Consider the following 24309-nt stretch of genomic DNA (forward strand, 5'->3'; position numbering starts at 1 on the left):
ATTTAAAAATAATAACCTATCGTGAGCATCTGTGGAATTTGTCGTATGTGTATTTGTTGACTGTTGTATTTGCTGACTTCCAGTGGCAGCCGTCTGATGTCGGCTCAGTGGAACCTGAACCGCTTGGACCACTGCATTTTTTAACACAATAGACAATGTAGACCGGGTGGTTCACGTCACCCACCTTTTTGAAACTGAGAGCTACTTCAAACAAAGTACTGAGCAGTAGTAGGGATGGGTACCGAATTCGGTTCTTTTGAGGTACCGAACCGAAACACGTCGGTACTACCGAGTATCGATTCAAGTGAGATACAGAGATTTTTTTTTTTTTTTTTTTTTTTTACCTTTTTTTTCTTTTCATGTCAACGTTCACACGCACAATATATGCTTACCTAGGATTTGACTTGATTCAACAACAAAGCAGTTGGAGCAATGGCAAGCCGAAAACGGTCGAAATTGTAGTTATTTGAAGTTAGAATTTTTTTTCGCGGCTGAGGTAGGTAAATAAATTTTTTTTAGACTAAAGTACCGAAAAAAGGTACCGTTGGGTACCGGTATCGATTCACAGGTACCGGTACCGTATCGGTTCAAATGTGAAAGGTACCCATCCCTAAGCAGTACGAAGGGCTACCGGTTTGATACAAACGTTGCTTTTAAACCTCTTCTTCTTCTTTCGTGTAACGTCAGAGGTCCAACTCCGTATCTTGTAGCCATGCCCTTAACTCTGGCCCCACGTCAAAGAGGCCGGGGGTACTGAGCAGTACGAAGGGCTACCGGTTTGATACAAACGTCCTCCCTTTTTTTGCCAATTCTGAGCTTATTCTTTGAGGCAGTATATCGAGTGTTGTATACCTTTTATGATTCAGGGGAACTTACCCTTTATTTCTGGTGCAGTGTAAAGTCACCATCACACATTATAGATTTTTTTAAGCCATAGTTTACCAGGGAATAGTTTTTCTTTTCAACATGGGAACATTATATTTAGGTGTTTTGAAACTCCATGTGAAATATGGTACAAATACACACCTTTTCCTCAGCGTGGGACAGACATTTATTTGGATATTGTCCCGGGTGCTTTTTAGCAGACAATGTGAAAATACATACATTTTGGTGTTGCCTTGATATTTGGAATAGTATTTCCCTGCAATTTATCACTCACACACACACACACACACACACACACACACACACACACACACACATGCACGCACACGCACACAAAAAGACCCCTCAATCATATAGCTATCCTCCTTTTCTGTTGTGTCCCTCTCTGCATCTTATCCAAATAACTATAATTGTACACATGAACAGGTGATTTCCATTCAAGCTGCACAATAAATTATACAGTTGTCATACTCATGACATCAGTTGTCATCAAAACTGCCCCGGCATTCAGGCTCAGAGTCCTTTTAATTGACTGTATATTACAGTTTGTGGATCATCATCAACATCCACAACAACAGGTTACAATGCTTGTTCAACATTGTCTATTGAATATACCTGCATATAACCCCTCTATAAACTTACTTATACACCTGCACACCTGTATGATAGCATGTACAATAATGCTGTATATACAATGTATATATATATTTATTCTCACCATATATATATATATCTATCCACATCTGTCTGTATTTAAATGCACATAGTCCTTTTGCATATCTGTATATCCTATATCTATATCTGTATCTGTACATAATATCCTACTCTTACTAGTTACGCTGCTGGCCAGTATGACTTACTAGTTACTACCATACTGTCTTTACACCTGTATCACTGTATATATATATATTATACTACAACTCTGTACATACATCTGATTAGCACTGCACTCTTAGTAGTTGTAGTAGTAGTAGTAGTAGTATTAATTTGTATATTTTGTACATTTGAACTATTCAAAGATGAATGGATGTTCACGCTGCTGTTGGCACCTTTCTGCCAGAAAAAAAGATTTAGAAAGAAAGTTTTAAGTGCATAACTGAAATAGTATAATTACAGTTACATTTGTTTGTTTAACCTTTATTTACCCAGGGTAGGGTAAATACATCATAATGTTACATGTTGTAGATGATCAATTTGATGTTTAATTTTCTTTGGCCAATGCTCAACATGACACATGAGATCAATTATGATTATGTTGGGGAATGTGAAAAAGTTCCTCTTTATCTTATAGTCTTATATTCCATGTAAGATAAGATGATATATTCCTTTATTGATCCCCCATGTGGAAATGCAGGGAAATCTGCAGCCATGGACCCAGTCCTTTTAAATTGGTAATATAAAATCCCACTGTCTCAAATTGTCTCCCTCAAACTGATGCTGCATTTGAATTGCTAATATGTTGTGACAGTTTTATTAAACACCACAAGGTAGCGATAGAGACTTTTAGTCCACTCAGAGACTGGGCTCTTTCCCTTGTCTAGTGGGAGTTCAATATGTTGACTTACATCACAGATGGTCTCAGATTTAGCAGATAGTTTATATTTTCTAACAATTTTTTTTTTTTTTTACTTTTTTTTAAGCATAATGACAGGATTATTGCTCGTCTTTGCTCAGTATCGGCAATTAAATTAAACATTTAAAAGGATTAAAGGATTAAAAAGGAAATCGTTAAAACTATTTTCTCATTAAAACAATTAGCTAATTAAAACAATTTAGCTGACTGACAATGCGTTCAGGTGTAATGCACATTCTCCACAGTGTTGTGAAATTGAAAGCTGAACAGACAAGTTCCACCATCCTCTCAACAGAGCTCATCTCTGATGGACAGGTTTGCTGATGCTTAGTGAAAGATGAACACGGAAGTTAGTTAGTTAGTTAGTTAGTTAGTTAGTTAGTTAGTTAGTTAGTTAGTTAGTTAGCTAGTTAGTTAGTTAGTTAGTTAGTTAGTTAGTTAGTTAGTTAGTTAGTTAGTTAGTTAGTTAGTTAGTTAGTTAGTTAGTTAGTTAGTCTGTTATTAGTTAGTTACTTAGTTACTTAGTTAGTTAGCCCCACCTGTCCTGAATGGTGGAGCCTGTAGCAATACTACCCGTTTGGAGAGACGCAGGAATCTGTATGTCCGCATTTCGGCATTGCTGGCCGTGTCCATTTACTCCAGACAGTATCTGTCACTGACAAAATTACTTTCATTAGTTCTGCTAACTGTCACTTTGTGAAATGCCAACAACATAATTTAATTTAGTTTTGCCTTCAGGAAATATGAACGTCTAAATCCAACTGCCACAAGAAATACAAATGAAGCCTATGCGGCTTGTTCAACCTATACTTATTTCACTTATTGTAATATTGTGAAAAACTAAACTCAAAATACTGATATACAGCTGGTTTTGTGTGTGTTTGTATTATATGGGGACCCCAGGAAGAGTAACTATTACCAGTTGTAAGTTGTAACAGTTAATGGGCATCCTAATAAACTAAATAAATATGTATTTTTTCATAATCTTTTCACCGACCAGCAAGTCAACCCATTGATTTCTAAAAACCCTGCTACTGTCAGTGTGACGATGTCCGGCCTGTCAGCTGATGTCAGGGGCGTGCACAGACAATTCGGGGGGTGCATGCGGGCACTTTCAAAATAGATAAGGTCTATTTTTTCCGTGGATAGTAGTATACATTTCCGTCTTCATATTTTCCATGGATAGTAGTATACATTTCCGTCTTCATATTTTCCATGGAAGTACTATACATTTCCGTCTTCATATTTTCTTTTGGAAGGGCACTTGGGGCAAAAGGGCAGGGGCTCAAGCCCCCCTCTGCCCTATCTGTGCACGCCCCTGGCTGATGTTTGGACTCAGTGGAATGACAAACCTTTGGAGGACGGCCCCGTGCCGGTCAGTAAGACCGCATTATCTCCCCCAGCCCCCGCCTATATGGACCTGGAAGTGATAACGGGTTACTTATTCCCTCATTATTTACCTCGCCTCCCAACCTAATGAGACGCTGTCAACAGAGAGAGCTGCCTCGCCCTGAGTCTACTTGGCATCGATTACCTTCAGTGCTCAACACTCCACATGTTTAGGCTTCCATCATTAATCTTAGACTGAGGAATGAGCTATTTGTTTTATCATTATTTGATCACTATTTGATCGGGGAACAACCTCTGCAGTTATCATCACACGGAGAACCACATTCCTTGAACATCTGAAATATACTGCGTATGGAATTACAATTAACCATATAGCGTTCCCGTGAAGGCAGGATTCCTTTTGACAAGGTGCATACGTGATCTGTATCCCATTGCTGCACAGCTTGACGAGTAGGGCTGCACAATTCTTGCTAAAATGTGAATCACGATTTTTCTCTCTAAGAATTGAGATCACGATTCTCTCACACGATTCTTATTTTTCGTCATCATTTAAAAAAGTAAGTAAAAAAAAAATATAAAAAATTTGCTGTAATTTTTTTAATAAAAAATCATCATTTAGTCAAGTCAAGAGTTTTATTTGTCACGGCATACGAGTATACAATGAAATGCGGGTGGTCTTGCCCGCAACGATGTGCAATACAGTGGTACAACATATAATAGAATCCAATACAAAAAACATTGTGCAATAACAGGTAACAGGTAACATGGTGTGCCATCTCGGTATCTGTACATAGTTATTTACAGGGCATATAGGACATGCTAGGTAGCTTTGGTAGTGCAATACACTGTTACTGTTGCTAATACTAATTTAAAGTGGCCTTTCCTTTTGGCAATAAGTGTGGGTGTGTGCGGCATGAGTGTGTGCCCGCTCATGTTAAAGTGTTAAAGTGGCTGCTAGTGTGTGAGCGTGCACAGCGTGCGTGTCATGTGTGTGCTCATGTGTGCTTATGTGTGGATAGTTCAGTGTTCTGTGGTACTCAATGTTCATTGTTCAAGACTCTGATGGCCTGGGGGAAGAAGCTGAGCCTAAGCCTCTCTGTCCTAGTAGCTGGGGTTCGCAGGCGTCTGCCTGACCTCAGCAGCTGAAACAGGCTGTTATTGGGGTGGTGGGAGTCTTTCATTATTCTGCAGGCTCTGGATTTGCACCTCTTGTTGTATAGAACCTGCAGGGGAGGTAGTGCAATACCCTTGGTACGCTCGGCTGAGCGCACCACTCTCTGTAGGGCCTTCTTGTCCTGTGCCGTGCTGTTTCCATACCAGGCAGTGATGTTTCCGGTCAAGATGCTCTCTACAGCTCCTGAGTAGAAGGACTGGAGTATCTTCCCCGATACTCTGAACTTCCTTAACTGTCTCAGGTGGTAGAGGCGCTGTTTCGCCTTCTTTACTACTGTGTCTATGGTGTTGACCATGCCAGATCCTCTGAGATGTGGACCCCCAGGTACTTAAAGCTGCTCACCCTGTCCACGGTAGCCCCGTTAATCATCAGTGGTGTGTGCGTCTCCTGCTGTCCTCTCCTGTAATCCACGATCAGCTCCTTGGTTTTACCAATGTTCAGGAGCAGGCTGTTGTCCAGGCACCAGCGTTCCAGTACCTCAACCTCCTCCCGGTAGGCCTTCTCGTCGTTGTCCGAGATCAGCCCCACCACCACCGTGTCGTCTGCGAACTTCACTATGGAGTTGGAGCTGAACTTGGCCACACAATCGTGTGTGTAGAGTGAGTACAGCAGGGGGCTCAGAACACAGCCCTGGGGGGACCCGATGCTCAGGGTGATGGTGTTGGAGGTCTGACCCCCCACCCTGACCGCCTGGGGTCTTTCACTCAGAAAGTCCAGTACCCAGGCGCTCAGGGCGGAGCTCAGACCCAGCTCGATCAGCTTGTCCACCAGTCTGGTGGGGACTATGGTGTTGAACGCTGAGCTGTAGTCAATGAACAACAGTCTCACATAGCCCCCCTTCTGACGGTCAAGGTGAGAGAGGGTGCTGTGCAGTACCTGGGAGACCGCGTCGTCAGTGGACCTGTTTGTCCTGTATGCAAATTGCATAGGGTCCATATCACTGGGGAGGGAGGAACAAATGTGGTCCTTGACCAGCCTCTCTAAACATTTCATGACCACAGAGGTGAGTGCCACCGGTCTGTAGTCATTTGGACATGTTGGGGAGGGTTTCTTCGGTACAGGGATGATGGTAGACATCATGAAGCAGGCAGGGACCACTGACTCCGCCAGGGATTGATTAAATATGGCGGTGAACACCGGGGCCAGCTGGTTGGCACAGGACTTAAGTATGCGTCCTGTTATACCATCTGGGCCAGCAGCCTTCCTGGTGTTCACCTGCATAAATGCTCTTCTCATTTAGAAATGAGATCGCGATTTTTTTTCCGGTTAATTGTGCAGCCCTATTGACGAGTATGACAGACTGTATTTCATGACGTTGCTGTTGGTATGGCCATGGGCTTCATTTATGGCTGCCCCAGAGTGCACCCTAATGACTGCCTTGAAAGTTATGTTTTGATCTTTCTAATAGAATAGAATAGAATAGAATAGAATAGAATAGAATAGAAATACTTTTATTATCCCGAGGGGAAATTTGACACTGCAAATCGCTCAACATTTAAACATTTAGACAGAACAGGTCACGAATAAGAATAACAAAACAAATCAAATTGCCTAAGATAAGAGTAGAATAAAATAGAATACAAATGGAATAAAATATACAGTAAATAAATACAGTAAAAATATACTGAGGTCTACAGTAGGTGTAATATTGCACAGTGCTGTTTCAAAAGTAAGAGTCCAGGAAGATGGTAACTGTCACTCTGTGCTCAGTGATGCAGTGAGGCACAGTGATGCATTGTATAGTCTGATGGCTGTTGGAATGAAGGACTTCCTATGCCGTTCAGTGCTGCATTTAGGGAGTGTGAGCCTGGCACACTAAATGCTGGATATTCACAGTTTCTTAATTCACCTGAAACACCATGCAATTTTTTATAACTTATTATACAGTAAAACATGACTAAATCAAAATATGAAATAGTCTCAACCCCTAACAAAAGTTCCTTTATTCATCAAAAGAGAGCAACCACACTGCATCTTAACCTCTGTCCAACAAACAAGACACTCCTGATTTGAGAAATTAAGAACAGATTAAGTAGACGGTAGACACGAGTACAAAGAGGATCTGATTTGGTCATTAAGGTCGTTTTGAAATGGTGCCCGAAGCGCAAAACAAAAGGTAAAACAACATCATTGGCATCCATGTCTACATGCTTGATTAGATGATCTGTCACATCTGTGGCTGGTGAATGCCACTGTGTGGAATGTATTTAAAAGTATTTCATTATATGTTGGCTACTGTAGGTGCAGGGTATTATATAGCCACACATATATATAAATATAAATAAAAGAAAGTACATTTTTGTAATCTTAGTTTGTATGACACACAACAATAGCATCTGCTAGCGCTGGGCAATATGGAAAACAATAAATACATAACAATATTCAGGAGGACTTTTTTCAGCCTTAATATAGCCTCGATATATCTGCTTAGGTATGGAAAACCGCACGTTAGATTAATTCGAAGTTCATCGTATTGGACTGCATGATAACAGGAAGTGAATCAAACAGAGACTATTTCTCTCATTCCCATGACATTTTAGTGACAAGGTTTCAAAAGTAGTTTTGTGAGGAATCTGACTTAATATTACTAGCTTACTTTTAACTTAAATGTATAGAAATTCACAATATCAAAACAACAACCACAGACAAACAAGAACCTGATGAGATAACACAGATCCATAATTACCCTATAATGTGTTCCCACAGTGCAGCGACGGGTTGCCCCTCAAAGCAGCGTACGGCTGTGCGACGTCTCCTTTGGCACAACGCCATGGAAACAGAACTGCTGGAAATCTTATTTTTCCCCATGCAGCAGTTAAGTGTCCTAATTGCTTTGCCCTACTTGTCATCTTAAACGTTTAGATAAAAAAAAAGTGTGTGTGCATGTTTCTCACGCTCACACACACACACACACACACACACACTCTCTCTCTCTCTTACGCTAAGGCCTGTAGGAGCCCTGCGGTGCAGGTGTGTGTTACTGAACATAAAGCGTAAAGAAATGGAGGGGTGAGGGGAGAAAACATGAAACTGTATTAAGTGCCCTTAATAGTACAGTATGTACTTAGTTGTCTTCACACCACTAGGAGAAGGGCCTTTGTTTTGGTTAGATAAACTCTAGTTGTTTGAAGGGAACGCTATATTTCAAGTGCCGGTTTACCCCCGGATGGCGCCGTGAACCTCTGCACGCGCTACGTTCCCCCAGTGAAACTCCTCGCCGTCGGTTGAAAAGAAGCGGCTGGCGACTCCACATGTATCGGAGGAGGCACGTGGTCGTCTACAACACCCCCTCCTCAGACCGACGACAACCAGGGGGGAATTGGCATAACGACAAAATTGGGAGATGGGAGAAAAAAATGACATATATCAAGGCCACATTTTACTACAATGAGCTATTTTGTGCACACAATACACGTTTTGATTAATTCATGGGTACAAGATACAATTTGTACAATTTGTTTATATACTGTATGCTGTTTACGTTATCAAAATGTTCAGTGACTCATAGCCCTGACTCATTAAAGGCCCCTGAATATTCTGTGTGATCTCGTAAATCTCACACTCGTGGATCTGCTGTAGTAGAGGCGCCCCAGGTCCATCATTGTGTCTCCTGTGTCCTATAATTACTTCTCGAGATCCTCTAGTGACAGAGTGGTTAGTGCAGACTAGGAATTATCCATTTAAACGCAACAGGTTCATCTGCCTCATCATCACTATGGTTTTATTAGTCATGGAACCAGACAATAACTGACGAGGCGAATAGCTTCAAGGCCCTCGACCTAGCATACCGTGCGGCAAAGGGAACCGCTCCCGCCTACCTCCGGTCAATGGTCTCTAACTACACACCCTCAAGACCCCTACGCTCTGCATCTTCTGGCCGCCTCAGAACTACTCCTATCCAAGCTCCCGGAGGGTCATCAAAGAGAAGCCGCCTATTCTCAGTCCTTGCCCCACAATGGTGGAATTAACTACCCATCCCAGTTAGGACAGCCGAATCCCGTCCAATCTTTCGCCGTCGACTAAAGACTCACTTCTTCAACCATTATCTGAAATGATTAATAAAAAAAATAAAAAATAAAAAATCTAACCCTGACTAACCTTACTGTCATGCACTTGTCCTAATAAACTAACCTACACTGTAACACGCAACACTTTGATGAACATTGTTACTCAGCTGATAGAGTTGTACCCTTCTTGCTGTCTTGTCGTACAGAACTTGTAAGTCGCTTTGGATAAAAGCGTCAGCTAAATGACTAAATGTAAATGTAAATGTAAATGAATAGTATGTAAGGGATAATGTATAGCTACGAGGTCATTGTCGCAAAATAATTGACCGACACAGAGTTTAAAATACCGAGCCGCCTCGGCGAGGTGTTTTAAACGTCAGTGAAGGTCAATTATTTTGCGACAATGATCGAGTATAGCTATACATTATCCCGCTTATTACATGGCTAACTTACTAACAATATACCTAATTCATTTACATCGACTCGCAACACTGGTTCTGGCTGCGTTCTGGCTCCGCCCCCTGTCATCGCCGGCAGCAGAACACCGGCAGTGTCTAATTGCACTGAAACAGTGTGTGTCAGTGGGCTTGATTGCGAACAGCTGCGCACAGCGGTCATTATTGTCCCACAGCGGTCATTATTGTCTGATAATGACCGCTGTCGGGGGGCTATTGACCAATCACAAGCAAGCATTTCGGCGAATGTGAAAACGCCATGTAATAAAGCTGATTATACACTGGCCTGTGGGCAGGGTACAAAATAATTACACGCCCAGCGCCATTGACTTGTAGATTTATTCTTTGGCGATTATAATTTAAGGTCTGCCCGCCACCTGGCGGCTAACAAAATACACTGCATCTACCGCTTCTCCTCCGCTCCAATCCACTCCCTCCAGGCCGCTCACAGTGGTTTAACACTGATGTAATATACATGTAGTACAATGCCAAAGCAACAGATGGCGATGTACAAACATGAAGGCCATTTTCAACCAATGAGAAGGGTGAACCTGTGATATCCTGTTCAGGCTTTGTCACTCACATCCTGTTAGAAAAAGTTTTGACGCCATTGTTGTTGTCGTTAGCTTACATGCTAACGTTAATGGCAGCGACCATAGCATTGTGGCTAGGCTAGCTATCATCGCTTAATAGAGCTAGTGAATGGATAAACAACGTTATTTAACATTCAAGCGTGGCCCTGATGCTCCCAAAAGGTCATGCCAGTGGTTCACTGTGTGCTTTTCTTGTTAGATCTCCTGACCTTCTCCAAATGAACGGACAATTGGCCCACGTGTCCTGCGAGAGGACTTCTTAGGAGCCCCGTCTCTACCCTGTTGGAAGATAGCCCTAATTTATATTCTCTGTCCTCGCTCCACAATGGTGCAGAACGAACTTCCCACCACAGTCAGGACAGCCGGAGCCTGACCAATCTCCACTAAAAACACACTTCTTCAATCAATATCTGAAATTAAAGATTTTATTTAATTTTTTTATAAAAAAGAAAACACTAACCATCTTACTGTCTTATACTATCATGCATGCACTCTTCCTATAATTATGTCTTTAATAATAATAATAATAATAATAATAATAATAATAATAATAATAATAATAATAATAATAATAATAATAATAATAATAATAATAATAGATTGAATTTATAGAGAGAAGCACCTTTCTCAGACTCAAGCTATATAAAAAGGGGGGGGGGGGTTCAAATATGAATATATAAAAAAGAAATATAGGAAAAGATAAATAATAATACTACTATGCACTCAACACTACTGTCTTATACTATCATGCACTCTTCCTACTATACTAATGTCTCTCTCTACTACTATGCACTCAACACTGCAGCACCCAAGTTTCAGCACTGGTTGATGAACATTGTTACTCAGCTCAGTCAGCTGTAAGAGTTGTACCCTTCCTGCTGACTTGTCGTAGAGAACTTGTAAGTCACTTTGGATAAAAGCGTCAGCTAAATGACTAAATGTAAAATGTATCGAAAGGATTAAGTCGCCTCCCTGACTGTGATTCCAAGGACCGAGCGCCCATCAGGGGTTTTTATCGATCTATGATCTGCATGACTGACGTGCCACACTGCTGCCTATATTGTTAGGCCTCTTCCAACAGCAGGGCTCCTGATTTCCACCAATGCTCTCATTGGTCGAGTGTAGGGCTGTAGCGAATGTCATTTTTTAACATTCAAAGCTTCTATTGAAGTATTCGAACGAAGCTTCGAATGTCTGTCCGTCGTCATATTTTATGACGAAAAATCAATATTTTTTTTCAATATCCTCAAACTAAATGCTCAATTTGGGCACGGTTGGTACGAAAGTGATGGTGACGTCTTGATTAGATGGAGCGCCGAGTGCCAAGCGGATGCAGATAGGCTACATCATTTATGATAAATGTTTTATTAAAAAATATTTATGATGAGTCATATACTATAATCATAGTATAATACTATAATATTAGTGTAGCCTAATCTTTATCTGCAACTGTGAAGAAAAACCCCATTGGTTTAAACAGAATGAATAGACACATACAAATATATATATATAAAAGAAATGTGTGTATGTATGTATTAAAAATAAAAAATTCTAATGTTGATTTAGAATTCGAATGTTAATATTATGAACGAAGCATTCGGTACAGCCCTAGTCGAGTGTGATCCCAAGTTCACGCCGGTGAGTCGGCTCTTACTTCCTTTGATCTGCATGACAGTTGCCCTCATGATGATCTGTGACTCGAGAGATTGACATGGCTCTTGTCCAATAAGGTTGTTGTCTGCTTCTGAACTCGCTGTACGGTATGCTTGATCCCAGTGGAATCAAAATGACTGCTCGACTTACGTAAGATTAATTTGATGGTAATTCTTTCAGTTCGTATAGAATTAAATATATCAGGTTCATCGTCGTTGTCGTGCCTTTCATGGCGTGCGGCTTGACGTAATTACCTGCATAGTTGCATCACCCAAGGAGGCATCTGAATTATTGCCCAGAGCACACAGCAGCTATACGGAAATCATGGCTCAAAGTGAGAAGATTTAGAGGAAATCATTTAAATACAGGCTGTTTCTGTGGGTTTTTATGACAAATAAAAGCAGGTCTCAATTAGAAGCCCAGTCTACATTACGTAATTCTTTATCTGGTTTACGTTACTTTTAATGTACATGTTATGTGACTTGTTCTTCCTATGGGCGAGGCTTGAGATAGGTCAACTGACTAAGAGAGGGGAAAGCACATAGATATAAAACAGATGCTTCTAAAACAATGGTTAATGCATATGAAGGGAGGAAAGTTAGAGTGATATCAGTTCTTTATCAAGCTCTGTTGGGAAGTAGGGGTAATTCAACTATATACTGTATAAAAGAAAAGTGGGGAAGTTAACTTGAGATTGAGATGACGGAGGAAGAATGGTATAGTGTGGTGCAAGATACAACACTCAACCACTGCTTCAAGGGTATGGAGGGAGTTTGTATGGAGGGATCAATGTGGGCTTCAGATGTTATTTAAACTTTACAGTATTCAGTGTGTCGGCCATCTTTTCCTAAGCACCACCGGGGATCTGGTGCAGTGAAGTGGTAATAATGAAATAATCCATAGGATTAGCAGATGAATACCCAGTTCTTTATTTGTTTTATTTTGATGTGTGTATTATGCTGGTATTATGTCATACAAGTAATATTCATACTGGTTTAAATAAACAATTATTTACCATCTTTGCTGAGCAAGACTTTTGTGCAAAAGGAATCCGAGGCCTGTCCGATATAGACGCCTGTCCCAAATCAAGGCGGGGTGAGTTTAACAACTGAAGCGAATAAAAAGCAAAGGATATTAATTGGAAGTTTTACGGTATTTAAAAACGAGCAGCAATAAGGACAGCTGACATCAAAATAAGGCGCATAATAAAAACACTGAGGATGTAATAAAACGTCTATGAAAATGACAAAGTATGTTTTCAGCTTCTACTTTTTCCAGAGCCTGAAGAAACCTGAAATGAGACGGTTGTTAAAAATCCTCAGAGCATTAAAAACAACAGGTAGTCTTTCCACCTCCTCCTTTTATCTTTACGCTTCACCGTGGAATTGCTAAGTAAACCAGTGATGATCTCAAACAACGCGTTTGAACATATTCCTCCAGGCTTAGTTATATAAGGTGCTAAAACTCTTTAGTGCCTTGAAAACAAGTGCAATCTATAAAAAGGGAACCTTAAAAATGTTGTTCTAACAGACACGGGGAAAGATAAATTGCAAGTTGGCCAATGCAGGTGTGATAATGATCACTCTTTTTTAGATTTTTTTCTGTCTAAAGTTGATTTGCGGTTTCAGCTACTTATTAAGATCAAGCCCAGAGCTCATCATGACATACTTCTGCAGACGCCTTTTAAAACGTGTGCTTTGAGTGGATGCATTTTTGGTTTGGGCGGCTCCGGCAGGCGGGTTGAGCGGCTGTCGAGTGAGATGAGGCCAGCAGGCAAAATGCACAGGATGTTCAAACGCACCGGGGCCTTTGTGTCACTGTGTTGACACTGTGTGACCTTAAGCTGTCAGCTGGGAGCGCTCATCACGTTATAAACACCAACTCTCTACTACTGTCCCAGACGGCAGCGTTGCCTTGTCGTCGATGCACAGAAACGGGTCTTTTCGGCTTTTTCTCTTCAGACAGTTTTGCCCCTCCGTTGAATGCTTTATTTTCAGACAGTCGGATGAAAGTACTTACTGCTGAATGGTATCCTGTCACTCACAGCTGGTGGACGAAGCACATCGTGCACCGCTCGTGTTATCGTGAGCTCTCTGTAAACATTGTTTTGACAGTGCACACAGGGTTGGCAGGACGCTCAAAGTTCACCTGTATACAGTCATTAGCATTGTTTGCTTTACCTGTTCACCACCACACCCCGAGAGAGCTGCTTTAAACGCACTGCATTTATCACCACCGGTCAATGACTGTCATTAACTTTGGTGTCATCTCTCTCTCTCTCTCTGTGTCTCTCTCTCTCTCTCTGTGTCTCTCTCTCTGTGTCTCTCTCTCTGTGTCTCTCTCTCTCTCTGTGTCTCTCTCTGTCTCTCTCTCTCTCCAGGTCTCTGGATGTTTCAGCCATCCTCGAGTCAGCGGTAGTAGAAGTGTCTGCTCCGGAGATTCAGCGGACTAAAGCTGACCCAGAATCAGTCGACGAGATGAATCCAGGCGGCTACAGCGCCGCCTTCGACGTAAACCCCACCTCTCCCCCTTACGAGGGCAGAGGCGAATACAAACAGCGACCCTTCAACAACTCGTCCTCCTCGGTCACGGAGACCAATGACACTGATCTCAGACCAGATGCCGTGGACTTCGGCAGACCAGGCGCTACTCTGAGCGAGTCACATGGAGCTGACCGGCGGTCAGGAGGATCAACGGATTACAGATGGAGGAACCATTACGAGGGGGTCGTGCCGTATGAACCCGACTCGAGAGAGGAGGGCCCCCCTCCCGCCTCTCACTTCAGCGAGACTCCCCCCCCTCCTCCCTCCTCCTCCTCCTCCTCTCTCCCCGAGGCTTCTCTGTACACACGAAACCTCCCCACCACCACCACCACCTCCCTCTCCCCAGATACACACCGTTTCCTTGACGACGGGCCGAGCGGCACGAGGGAAACTTATCCGCGCAGCGAGAGCGAGTCCGGGGAGGGAGGCGGCGGGGGAGAACACGAGTGGAGGAGGAGCCTCAGGGAGGAGTGGGAGGAGCCACCTGCAGGAGGGAGAGAGAGCCTGCGAGAGGCAGAGGCAGCAGTGAAGATCAAGTCGGACTGGGACTCGCAGCCGCTCTCTGCAGCCGTCACCCGATTCTCCTCGGCTCCGCGAGCCGGCGACAGCCTCGGGCTCCACGACGACGACACTGAGCCTGCGACCTCCTCCTCCTTCACGGGGGTGTTCACGGCCACGCGCGTGGAGCTGGTCCCCGAACCCGCTCCCCCCCGCCCCTCCTCCTCCTCCTCCTCCCCCATCTCCCCCAGCCCCAACTCCCCCCGCCAGCAGGACATGGACGCCATGGTGGACACCTTGAAGAACATGGGAGCCCCCCAGAGACAGAGGAGCTTGCGCGGGGCTCCCCCCACCCTCTTCTCCTCCCTGGCCCCCATCGTGGAGGACGCCGCCCCCAGCCCTACCGCCTTACCCGCCGCGGCCCTCCCCAGCCCCACCAAGTCCCCCCCGGCGCCAGGGGCCCCGGCCGAGGCCCCCAACGGTGGCCACATCCTGCCCCCTGACCTGGGGCTCAATTGGGGCGGCCACAAGGACACACGCTCCCCGCTGACCATGATGAAGCAGAACCTGCAGGTACAACACACACTTTTATATGACTATTTTATATTTTATATTACTTTATTTTATATGACTTTTTATATTACTCTATTATTATATTTTATATTACTATATTGTATTTCTACTGTGAAGCTATGCATCCCCCACCCTGTACCCCCCCCCCCCCATGCTGCTTTGACACCTGAATTTCCCCAAGGGGATCTTGATTGATTGATTGATTGATTGAATTGATCAATAAAGGATTATCTTATCTTATCTTACATGCAGTACATTTCTTCCCCACATAGTATGGCATAGTAAAATTGTCTTTGACATGGGCTAGTGACATTGAAAACCTAGAAAAACGGATAAAAACTGATGTTATTAACGTTGCATCAGCATGCTGTGTGGCTGTGCGGTACCTAATTGCTTGTGTCCCTGTCGCTTGCAGGCAGAGACTGGCAGCAGAGGCCCGGCCATGCCCCTCAGAGCTTCCGCAGCCAACAGCATCGTGATGAGAAGCAGCTCCCTGGGGTCAGACTCTTCTCCGGAGGACTCGCATTCCTCCTCACTGACCAACGGGAACGGAGGAGGAGGACCCCAGCCTCCCAGCGCCACCAGCTCTCGCCTGGAGAGCAGCCTGCTCTTCTCCAGCTACAGGTCGGCCTCCACAGATCAGGAGAACAGCAGCCGGGCCAAGACTCAGGCCCCCCCCTGCTCCTCGCTCTTCAGAACCGCCTCGCTGCCCGACGTCGGGCCTTCGTACGACCGCATGAGCAGCGGAGCGAGATTCGCCGGAGTGGGAACCGGAAACGACCCGGGGGGGGCGACAACGTCGCGCTACGAACGCTTCTCCTTCCTCCTGAACTCCCCCAACACCAACTCATTGATGGGGGGGACCGAAGATCCCAACTCTCGCATGAGCAGGGCATCGTTCAACACCAACTCCTTGATGGGGGGGACCGAAGATCCCAACTCTCGCATGAGCAGGGCATCGTTCAACACCAACTCCTTGATGGGGGGGACCGAAGATCCAAACTCTCGCATGAGCAGGGCATCGTTCAACACCACCAACTCCTTGATGGGGGGGACCGAAGATCCCAACTCTCGCATGAGCAGGGCATCGTTCAACACCAACTCCTTGATGGGGGGGACCGAAGATCCCAACTCTCGCATGAGCAGGGCCCCGCTCAACATCGGCTCGCCACCGAGCTGCCTTAGTCCCAACCGCCTGCTCAGCCCTACCGGATCCATAGACCTCCACAGGTCCTTCAACTTCCCGGACTCCCCACGGTCTATGTACGGACAAACCCAGGGCATGGGGATGGGCATGGGGACGGGGATGGGCATGGGGACGGGGATGGGCATGGGGACTGGGATGGGCATGGGGACCGGCATGGGCATGGGCGCCGGGGCCCTTGGTACCCATGTGCTACAGAGGAGCTTCAGCAGCGAGGGCTCCATGATGGGGGCCTCGCAGTCCCCACTCTTCAACAGCGTCCATGGAGGCTCCCACTTCCAGAAGGCAGAGCCGGAGCCGGAGAAGATCATCCCCAAATACAGAGCCTTCCCCGACGCCTATGTGAGTTGTATTGCAGTTGTCATTGTTTTTTTAGAGATGTTTATTTCATGGAAGAGAGGCACGACTCTTAAAGTCAACAAGAATAGAAGCACGGTTTTATTCCTTTGCCAGTTTAAGAAGCACACGGTGTACAAACATAATGGTACGTGCGCATTCTTCGCTTTATGTTGCCTGGCTTAGACAGTATAGATAGACAGTAACTACATGAATGGGCGACAGGACTGCAAACAGCCACATGATTTATTGCTTCAAATGTTAACAGTTATTTGGTTAGTTATAAACGTTGTCTCCTTTGCGTAAATATTTTTGAGATAAAGTTGAGATATTGGCAGATCTGAATCACAGGTGGGCAAGGCGTAGAGTATCTACATTTAAATAATACAGTGTGCTTGGGCCCAAGGCAAAGGCATTCAAGCAGCCACACTCTTTGCACTAACGTCCTTCCTTGACATCCAGGTCAGCTGTTTGTGTAGCAAGAGATGATGTTAATTCAGAGTTACTTTTAGTGTCGCGTGCATTGTCTTCAGCTCTCACTGAGTGACACATCCGCCGCCCCCTGTAGTGAGTGGTAGGGCGTGAGAAAGCCTTGAAATGGTGGCCGCGTCTAAGGTGACAAATTACAATAGATTCCGGTGTCCATATATGTTACATCAGCCTGTATAGGATGTCCATCTTTTGCATAACCAGCTCTCCCTCTCTTTGTTTCACCCCTGTCACAAACAAAACAATTATAACAGCTCGGCTTAGGAAGAGGAGGAGGAGATGACCTCATAAATACCTTAAAATTATAGAAAAGTCTGTGTGTGTGTGTTCGGTGTGTGTGTGTGTGTGTGTGTGTGTGTGTGTGTGTGTGTGTGTGTGTGTGTGAGAGAGGGAGAGAGAGAGAGTGTGTGTGTGTGCGTGTGCGTTAGGGGTGGGACGATACATCGATCCAGATCGATATATCGATCTATTATTAATAATCAAATAGGATCGATGCAACGTAAGAAGATCGATTCATATTGCGATACTCTTATTTTGAAAATCCGCGAGTCGTATCCGCCCAGTAGTTGAAACTCCGTGTAGACGTTACAGCAGAGCAGCGCTACAGAGCGTCTATTTTGCGACCCGATGTAAGTCTGTGCAGTTTTTTCCCCGCAACGGTCAAATGCATCTAACATGCTTTGCATCGTCGCGTGGGTAGATCGAAATTAGCGTTACATTAGCTGCTTAAGCTAACTAAGCTAAGCAGCTACCGTGTGTTTGAAAATACCAGATGAAGTCAGGAGTATTATTATATTGATATTATTTACTGAGGATGGACAGATAATGTTGATATTTAAACATGAATACCATTAAATGTATTCATGATCATCATGCAACATAAAACAGTTTGGGAGAGGGAGGGGTTTTAGCTTGCGTGTTGCGAGTTCCAAAACATTGGACTTAAAGTTTAAGCTTAAACAATATGTAAAAACGTGGCACTTTACAGTGAACAGGAGGTCTATTTGTATTAAAAACAATAGATTGTTTTTCCATTTAAATGTCTGGAAGAGCTCAAAAATAAAAACGTCAATTGACATTTCCGTGGCCTTTTTTTTAGTTGATCTAAATGTGACTGATTGTGTTAAATGGGCACATAATATCGTCTCGTATCGATCGCAGGCACCTGAATCGAATCGTATCGTATCGTGTGCGTGCGTGCATGTGCCTGTGTTTGAACTTGTGCCCCGTGCCTGTGAAAGGCCTGGCTGATCAGGACTTGTCTCAAAATAATTTTCTATGCCGCGTCAACTCACATCGATGAAGGGGTACACACACACACATACACACACACACACACACACACCTGCAGGGCTTGGAACAAGACTATGCCCACAAATATCCATTGGTTCCTCCACTTCTACACGCAGACAAAGACGGCACACACACAGCCTTTTTTATCTACTACAGCCTGTCAGTGCAGTTTACCAGCGCTCCTATACAAAGCCTCCTCCCTGAGGGGAGACAGCGAGAGGAGGTGTATGACCAAGCCACTGGAGCCACGGCTGTGTGTTCCTGTTGTAATGATGCAGACTCTATTGATACTCATAATGTCAACAAGGATTACACTGAGCTACAGTACACAGGCATCCAAGACCAAGAAAGAAAACTAAAAGCTGGCACAGCGTGTTGACTCAAGTCTCACCAAACTAACTCTACCTGCTCTCTTCTCCTCTCTTGAGTTGTTTTTTGTCTCTGTGTGTGTGTGTGCGTGCGTGCGTGCGTGCGTGGCGCGTGTGCGTGTGTCTGAGAATTGCTGCAATGTCTAAAAGAAAAGCCAAACAAATATTGCTCTGTCTCAGCTATTATTGGCAGCTTAGCCGCATGGAGAAGGAGGTACTATGTGTACCTTTGAGTGTTCACTGCTGCTGCTTGGCCCCGATATATTTGATTCCCTGTTTATGTAATATATTTTGTGGAACCAAATAAAGTATTCAAGTGCGTGTTTGTGTGTTGGTCTGGCAGATAAACAGTGGTCTTGGTGCAGTAGTTTTCTCCTTTCAGGCCACAGCGTACAGCTAGACCTGAGCTCATGTTACCATGATCTCTGTCACTGAGACTGCTGTTGACTCCACCGCGCCTCAGAGACAGTTCCTGTACTTGTGGGATAACTTCTACTGCGCAGGGCGATGGGCAGGAACACCGTGTCGAAGCAACCACAGCCATCTTGTCGGGGAGAGGTTGCGTGTTTACGTGCCGATGCGTAATCGCAGTGAAGTGAATACGGTTTCTGTTTAGTGTGCCATGTACGGGGGTGTGTGTGCATAACAGCGATCACATTACAGAATCGACGTTGAGAAGAATGTACGTTCCATACGGTGTATTGACATTTTAAACGGTTTATATTATACCATGGTCTGGGTGAATACTCTTTTGTGATTGGTCGGCAGGTGTGCGTTAAGACCGTTTAATGCACGCGCAGTTCGGTTTAAGATTAATCACCGTTCTAAATTCATCCGCTTCCCAACCTTCACTTGATAATCCCTTCACTTATCTCACGGCACACGCCGTCGGCATCCTAACTGCTCCCAAGCAACTCATCTCATCTCAAAGATGACAGAGCATTAATATATGCAGCAGCATCCCCTGGTTATTACTCAATGTTGTAAAATATTACATAATTTCTTTTTTTTATGAATGATATTTTAAGGAGCCTTTTATTTATCATTTTCATATTTGTGCCAGTTTTACGAGGGAACATACTCAACAACAAGTTTCATACTCCTTGCGGTTTTACAGAGGCTGTCAGTGTAGCGTGTCAGTAGCACTGATGATGGGAGCTAACGTTAGACGTTAATAATATATAGGGCGGGATCCACTAAGAATGATTGCGCGGTGTTAATTGCACCCTTAACTGCGCGGGGTTTGCGTGCGGTATCTGCTCCGTCTTTGCGAGCTAATCCACTAAGGACATTGCGCGGATGAGATACTAGGGCAGACACGCCCATTATGTGCGGAGTTTGCTCCTGATCTGCTCCAGCGCAGTTGGCTCACGGAGCAGTCTGCACTCCTGACAGCGCTGTTGGCAGATATCAGGAAGGGGGAAAATAAACCCGAAATGAGGCATCTACATAACAGTATTTTTCACCATTAATATTCCATTAATTTCGTATTTTATTTCGTTTACTTCGTAATGTATAGAGCTTGCTTAATTTGTATTTTCATGACCCATTGCATCCTTTGTTTTTTTCACTGTCTTTTGTCATTTATATGTGCTGCTTAATATAGCCTACATAAACAAATCTGTCTATTTATCGATACTCCCATGAATCGACAATCATGACGTTGCATTATTGCTGATCAGCACGCCTATCAGAAATAAATGTTTACTGTATGATAATCTCAGAACCAAGCATTTGAAATTACATGACTTAGTGCTTAGCCTTATTTATAATAGCGTTCACTGTCAGACTTGGAGCAAGTCATGCCACTTCGCATATTTGTCCAACAAATCATATACCGTAAACGTAAGATCTATTTTCTGGTGTTCCAAGGAAACATCAATCAACAAAATCCGTGCATAGATTCTGGCTGTACATGACGAAATGTAGGGTAGCGTCCTTATTGCATAATTACTACTGTACTACTGTAACCTTTCCCGCGACAACACACCCCTCTTGACAATTTAGGCACTGTGCCAGTGAAGATATTTTATAATTAACGAATATTTTGAGTGAGCAAGTTGTATTTAATGTTTAGTTAGGATAATAGAACCTGTCTTCATATATCATATACTCATATACTCCAGAATAAACGTTTCATTGGCCTGCTTCCAGCGTCTAATCCTCATGGACCCGACGACACGTTATAAATGAAAAGTTTATTCTGGAGCATAAGTGTGCTACAATTGGAACGTAAGTGCAGTCAATAATAATAATACTTCAACTTCAACTTCAAATTACATTATTTTCCTTTCGGAACTTCATTTGTGCAGTGGTTGAAAGACAAACATACAGTCACAATACATAGACACTCACCACTATATAAAAAAAAAAAAAACTACAATAAAAAGACCACTATATAAAAAAACACCAACTACATTAAAACTACAGTACTTAAAGCATGATATGTATAGAAATAATAGTAGTACAGGTACATATGTCCATCAGGTGGAAGGGGGTGTCTATTTTAAGTAGTCCAAAGTCTTTGGGGGGGGGGGCGGGCAGTCCGGCCTCCACCAGACCTAGGTGTTCAGCAGTCTGATGGAGGTTGGCACGAAGCTACCTAAGCCCCTTTTGTTCAATGATGAAGCTCTGTATCGACGGCCTGAGGGCATTAGTTTGTAATGGGTGTGTGAGGGGTGTGTGTGTTATCTTCAACTATTTGGGAGGCCTTTTTAATTGTCCGTTTCTTGTTTATTACACTTACACTTATTTATATAGCACCTTTCATACAGTTAAAAGTGCTTTATATAATGAATAAATAATAAAACAAGTAGCAAATAAAAGTTGCATCATGATGCAAAATCTCAATCAATCAATAATGCCGACAACATTGGGAAAGCCGACAACGTTAAATAACAATATTTAAATAATAAATACGATTGCATGGGATCTCTGGGTGGCTGGCTCAATATCATTCTTGATTTCATCCAGTAGAGTGATATTCTCCTGCGAAATATTCCTTCACGGGCACGCCTGGCATTACGATACCAGCGTCTGGCAACAATTACTGCTGCCATGATCACTTGTGACGCTGGCATGATGCCCCTTTATAGCGTTTAGGGCTTTGCGCTTAGTTACCACCATGTCTGTGAAGACGGTAGGTGCGTAGCGTTAACTGCTCGGTGTAATGGACCTATCTCAAACCCTGCCCTCTTTTCTTGATCCTCCAATCACAGCTGTCGCTTACCTCGGACTTCCTCGGTAAGCGACAGCTGTGATTGGAGGATCAAGAAAAGGGGCAGGGTTTGAGATAGGTCTATTGGCGCCGGGCTTTGTGGATTGGGAGCATTTTTGGACGAGGCTCATTTGCATAGAAAAGGGACATGTTCCGCCCATACAACCTCATTTAAATACGTGATAATTGCACCGGACACAATGCTGACGGAACGCAGTTACCCATTGCGCGTCCTCTGTGGATAGCAAACTGAGTTTCAGAGCTACAGTATATGCACCAGCTTTGCGTCGGAAAAAGCTGCGCAAACCCTTTGTGGATCCCACCCATAGTGTTTCTGCTTCAAGGTTTATAACCATGTTGCTGACCAGGTAGAATGTGCTTCATCTCGCTATTCAGCTGAATGCACTCTCTGGCATTGGTGTGCTTACATCAAACACCATGAATTGTTTTGCACTACTGTGTTTTACGCACATATAGTTATTGTACAATTATGCATGCAGTTGCAGTATTATTCTTTTGGCCAATTTTGGTCAATGCCGAGCAGGAGTGCCTGCTCGGCATTGAGAGCTGGATGGGGAGTAACTTCCTCCAGTTAAATGCAAATAAAACGGAGGTGCTGATCGTAGCAGCTGAAAAGACTGCAGCTAGAGTGGCCACTCACTTGGGGTCCCTTAAAGACAACATACGTCCCCACCTGAGAAACCTGGGTGTTGTCTTTGACCAGGCCATGAACCTAGACAAACATGTCAAAACACTCACACGCACCTGCTTCTTTCACCTCAGAAACATTGCAAAACTGCGCACCATCATATCTCACTCTGAACTAGAACTATCCGTGCATGCTTTTATTTCCTCTAGGCTTGACTACTGCAACTCACTTTTCACCTGTCTCACCAAATCATCCACAGATAAACTACAAATGGTCCAAAATGCTGCAGCCAGGCTACTCACAAGGTCAAAAAAATCATGTCACATCACTCCCATTTTGGTATCCCTGCACTGGCTCCCGGTACACTATAGAATTCACTTCAAAGTCCTCACTTTCACTTTCAGAGCACTTCACGGTCAGGCCCCTATCTACATCACGGAACTCATCCATCCCTACACCAACATCCGCTCACTCAGATCTGCCGATTAGCACCTCCTAGTGATCCCCAGGACCAGGCTAAAAACAAGGGGTGATCGAGCCTTCGAGGTGACAGCACCAAGGCTCTGGAACGCTCTCCCCCTGGACCTGCGAACTGCCCCCTCTGAGAACTCTTTTAAAAAACAACTAAAAACACATTTGTTCAGGCAGGCTTTTGATCACACATAGGCGCCTTTTTCTTGTCCTCACTGTTCTATAGTGTTGTTTTAATTAGTGACTCATGATTTTATCCAAATTCTTTTATTCTACTTTTTCTATCTGGTTTCACTGTTTTTAACTGCTGTTTGTCTGTTGTCATTTATTTCTGATTTTGTTTTATTGTGTTTTTATATTAAGCTGTAGTGTAAAGCACCCTGTGCATTCGTGCTGTGAAGGGTGCTATATAAATAAAGGTCATTCATTCATTCATTGTGTTTCCAAGATCAAGAATCAAGAATCAAGAGGTTTATTTGTCACATACATACCAGGGCATACAGTGAAATGCGGGTGGTCATGCCCGCATTGATTGTGCAAAATACAATAATAAAATAGGCATAGAAAAAAATAAACATAGAAAAAATTAAATAGGTAAGACACAAGATATGCATGGTCAAAAAAGACATGCTAAGTTCCTGAGAAACTGGTTCCTATATACACTACTATACAATATACAATTTACAATTTTAACTCTTAATGTATCTAAACTATACTATTAGTACCTCCTTCCTTTAAAGTGACTTTCTATTTTTTAAAGTGACATTTTGTTTACATGGTTGTTTTAGCGGTTGCCGCATGAGTGTGTGTGTGTGTGTGTGTGTGTGTGTGTGTGCTCATGTGTGCTCATGTGTGTGTGTGTGTGTGTGCCCATGTGTACTTGTGAGTGGAGAGTTCAGTGTTCTAATGGCCTGGGGGAAGAAGCTGACAGCTGACAGATAGAGCTAGCAAAGCAGCTATGTGGACAGGCAATTTATT

The 24309-nt window shown here is 43.7% G+C and overlaps 1 protein-coding gene across 1 annotated transcript in view; it reads left to right on the forward strand.

Annotated features, from left to right (window-relative positions):
* crybg2 (crystallin beta-gamma domain containing 2) overlaps window positions 1–24309 on the forward strand; it is a gene marked incomplete at its 5' end in the record, with an annotated part of 144704 nt that overhangs the window by 75465 nt on the left and 44930 nt on the right. The window contains 2 exon segments of the mRNA XM_084311876.1: window positions 14071–15304; window positions 15720–16850. Of these exon segments, the coding sequence (XP_084168002.1) occupies window positions 14071–15304; window positions 15720–16850 (2365 nt within the window).

This window comes from Notolepis coatsorum (assembly GCF_963971535.1).
Source record: "Notolepis coatsorum genome assembly, chromosome: 4".
NCBI classification, from domain to species: domain Eukaryota; kingdom Metazoa; phylum Chordata; class Actinopteri; order Aulopiformes; family Paralepididae; genus Notolepis; species Notolepis coatsorum.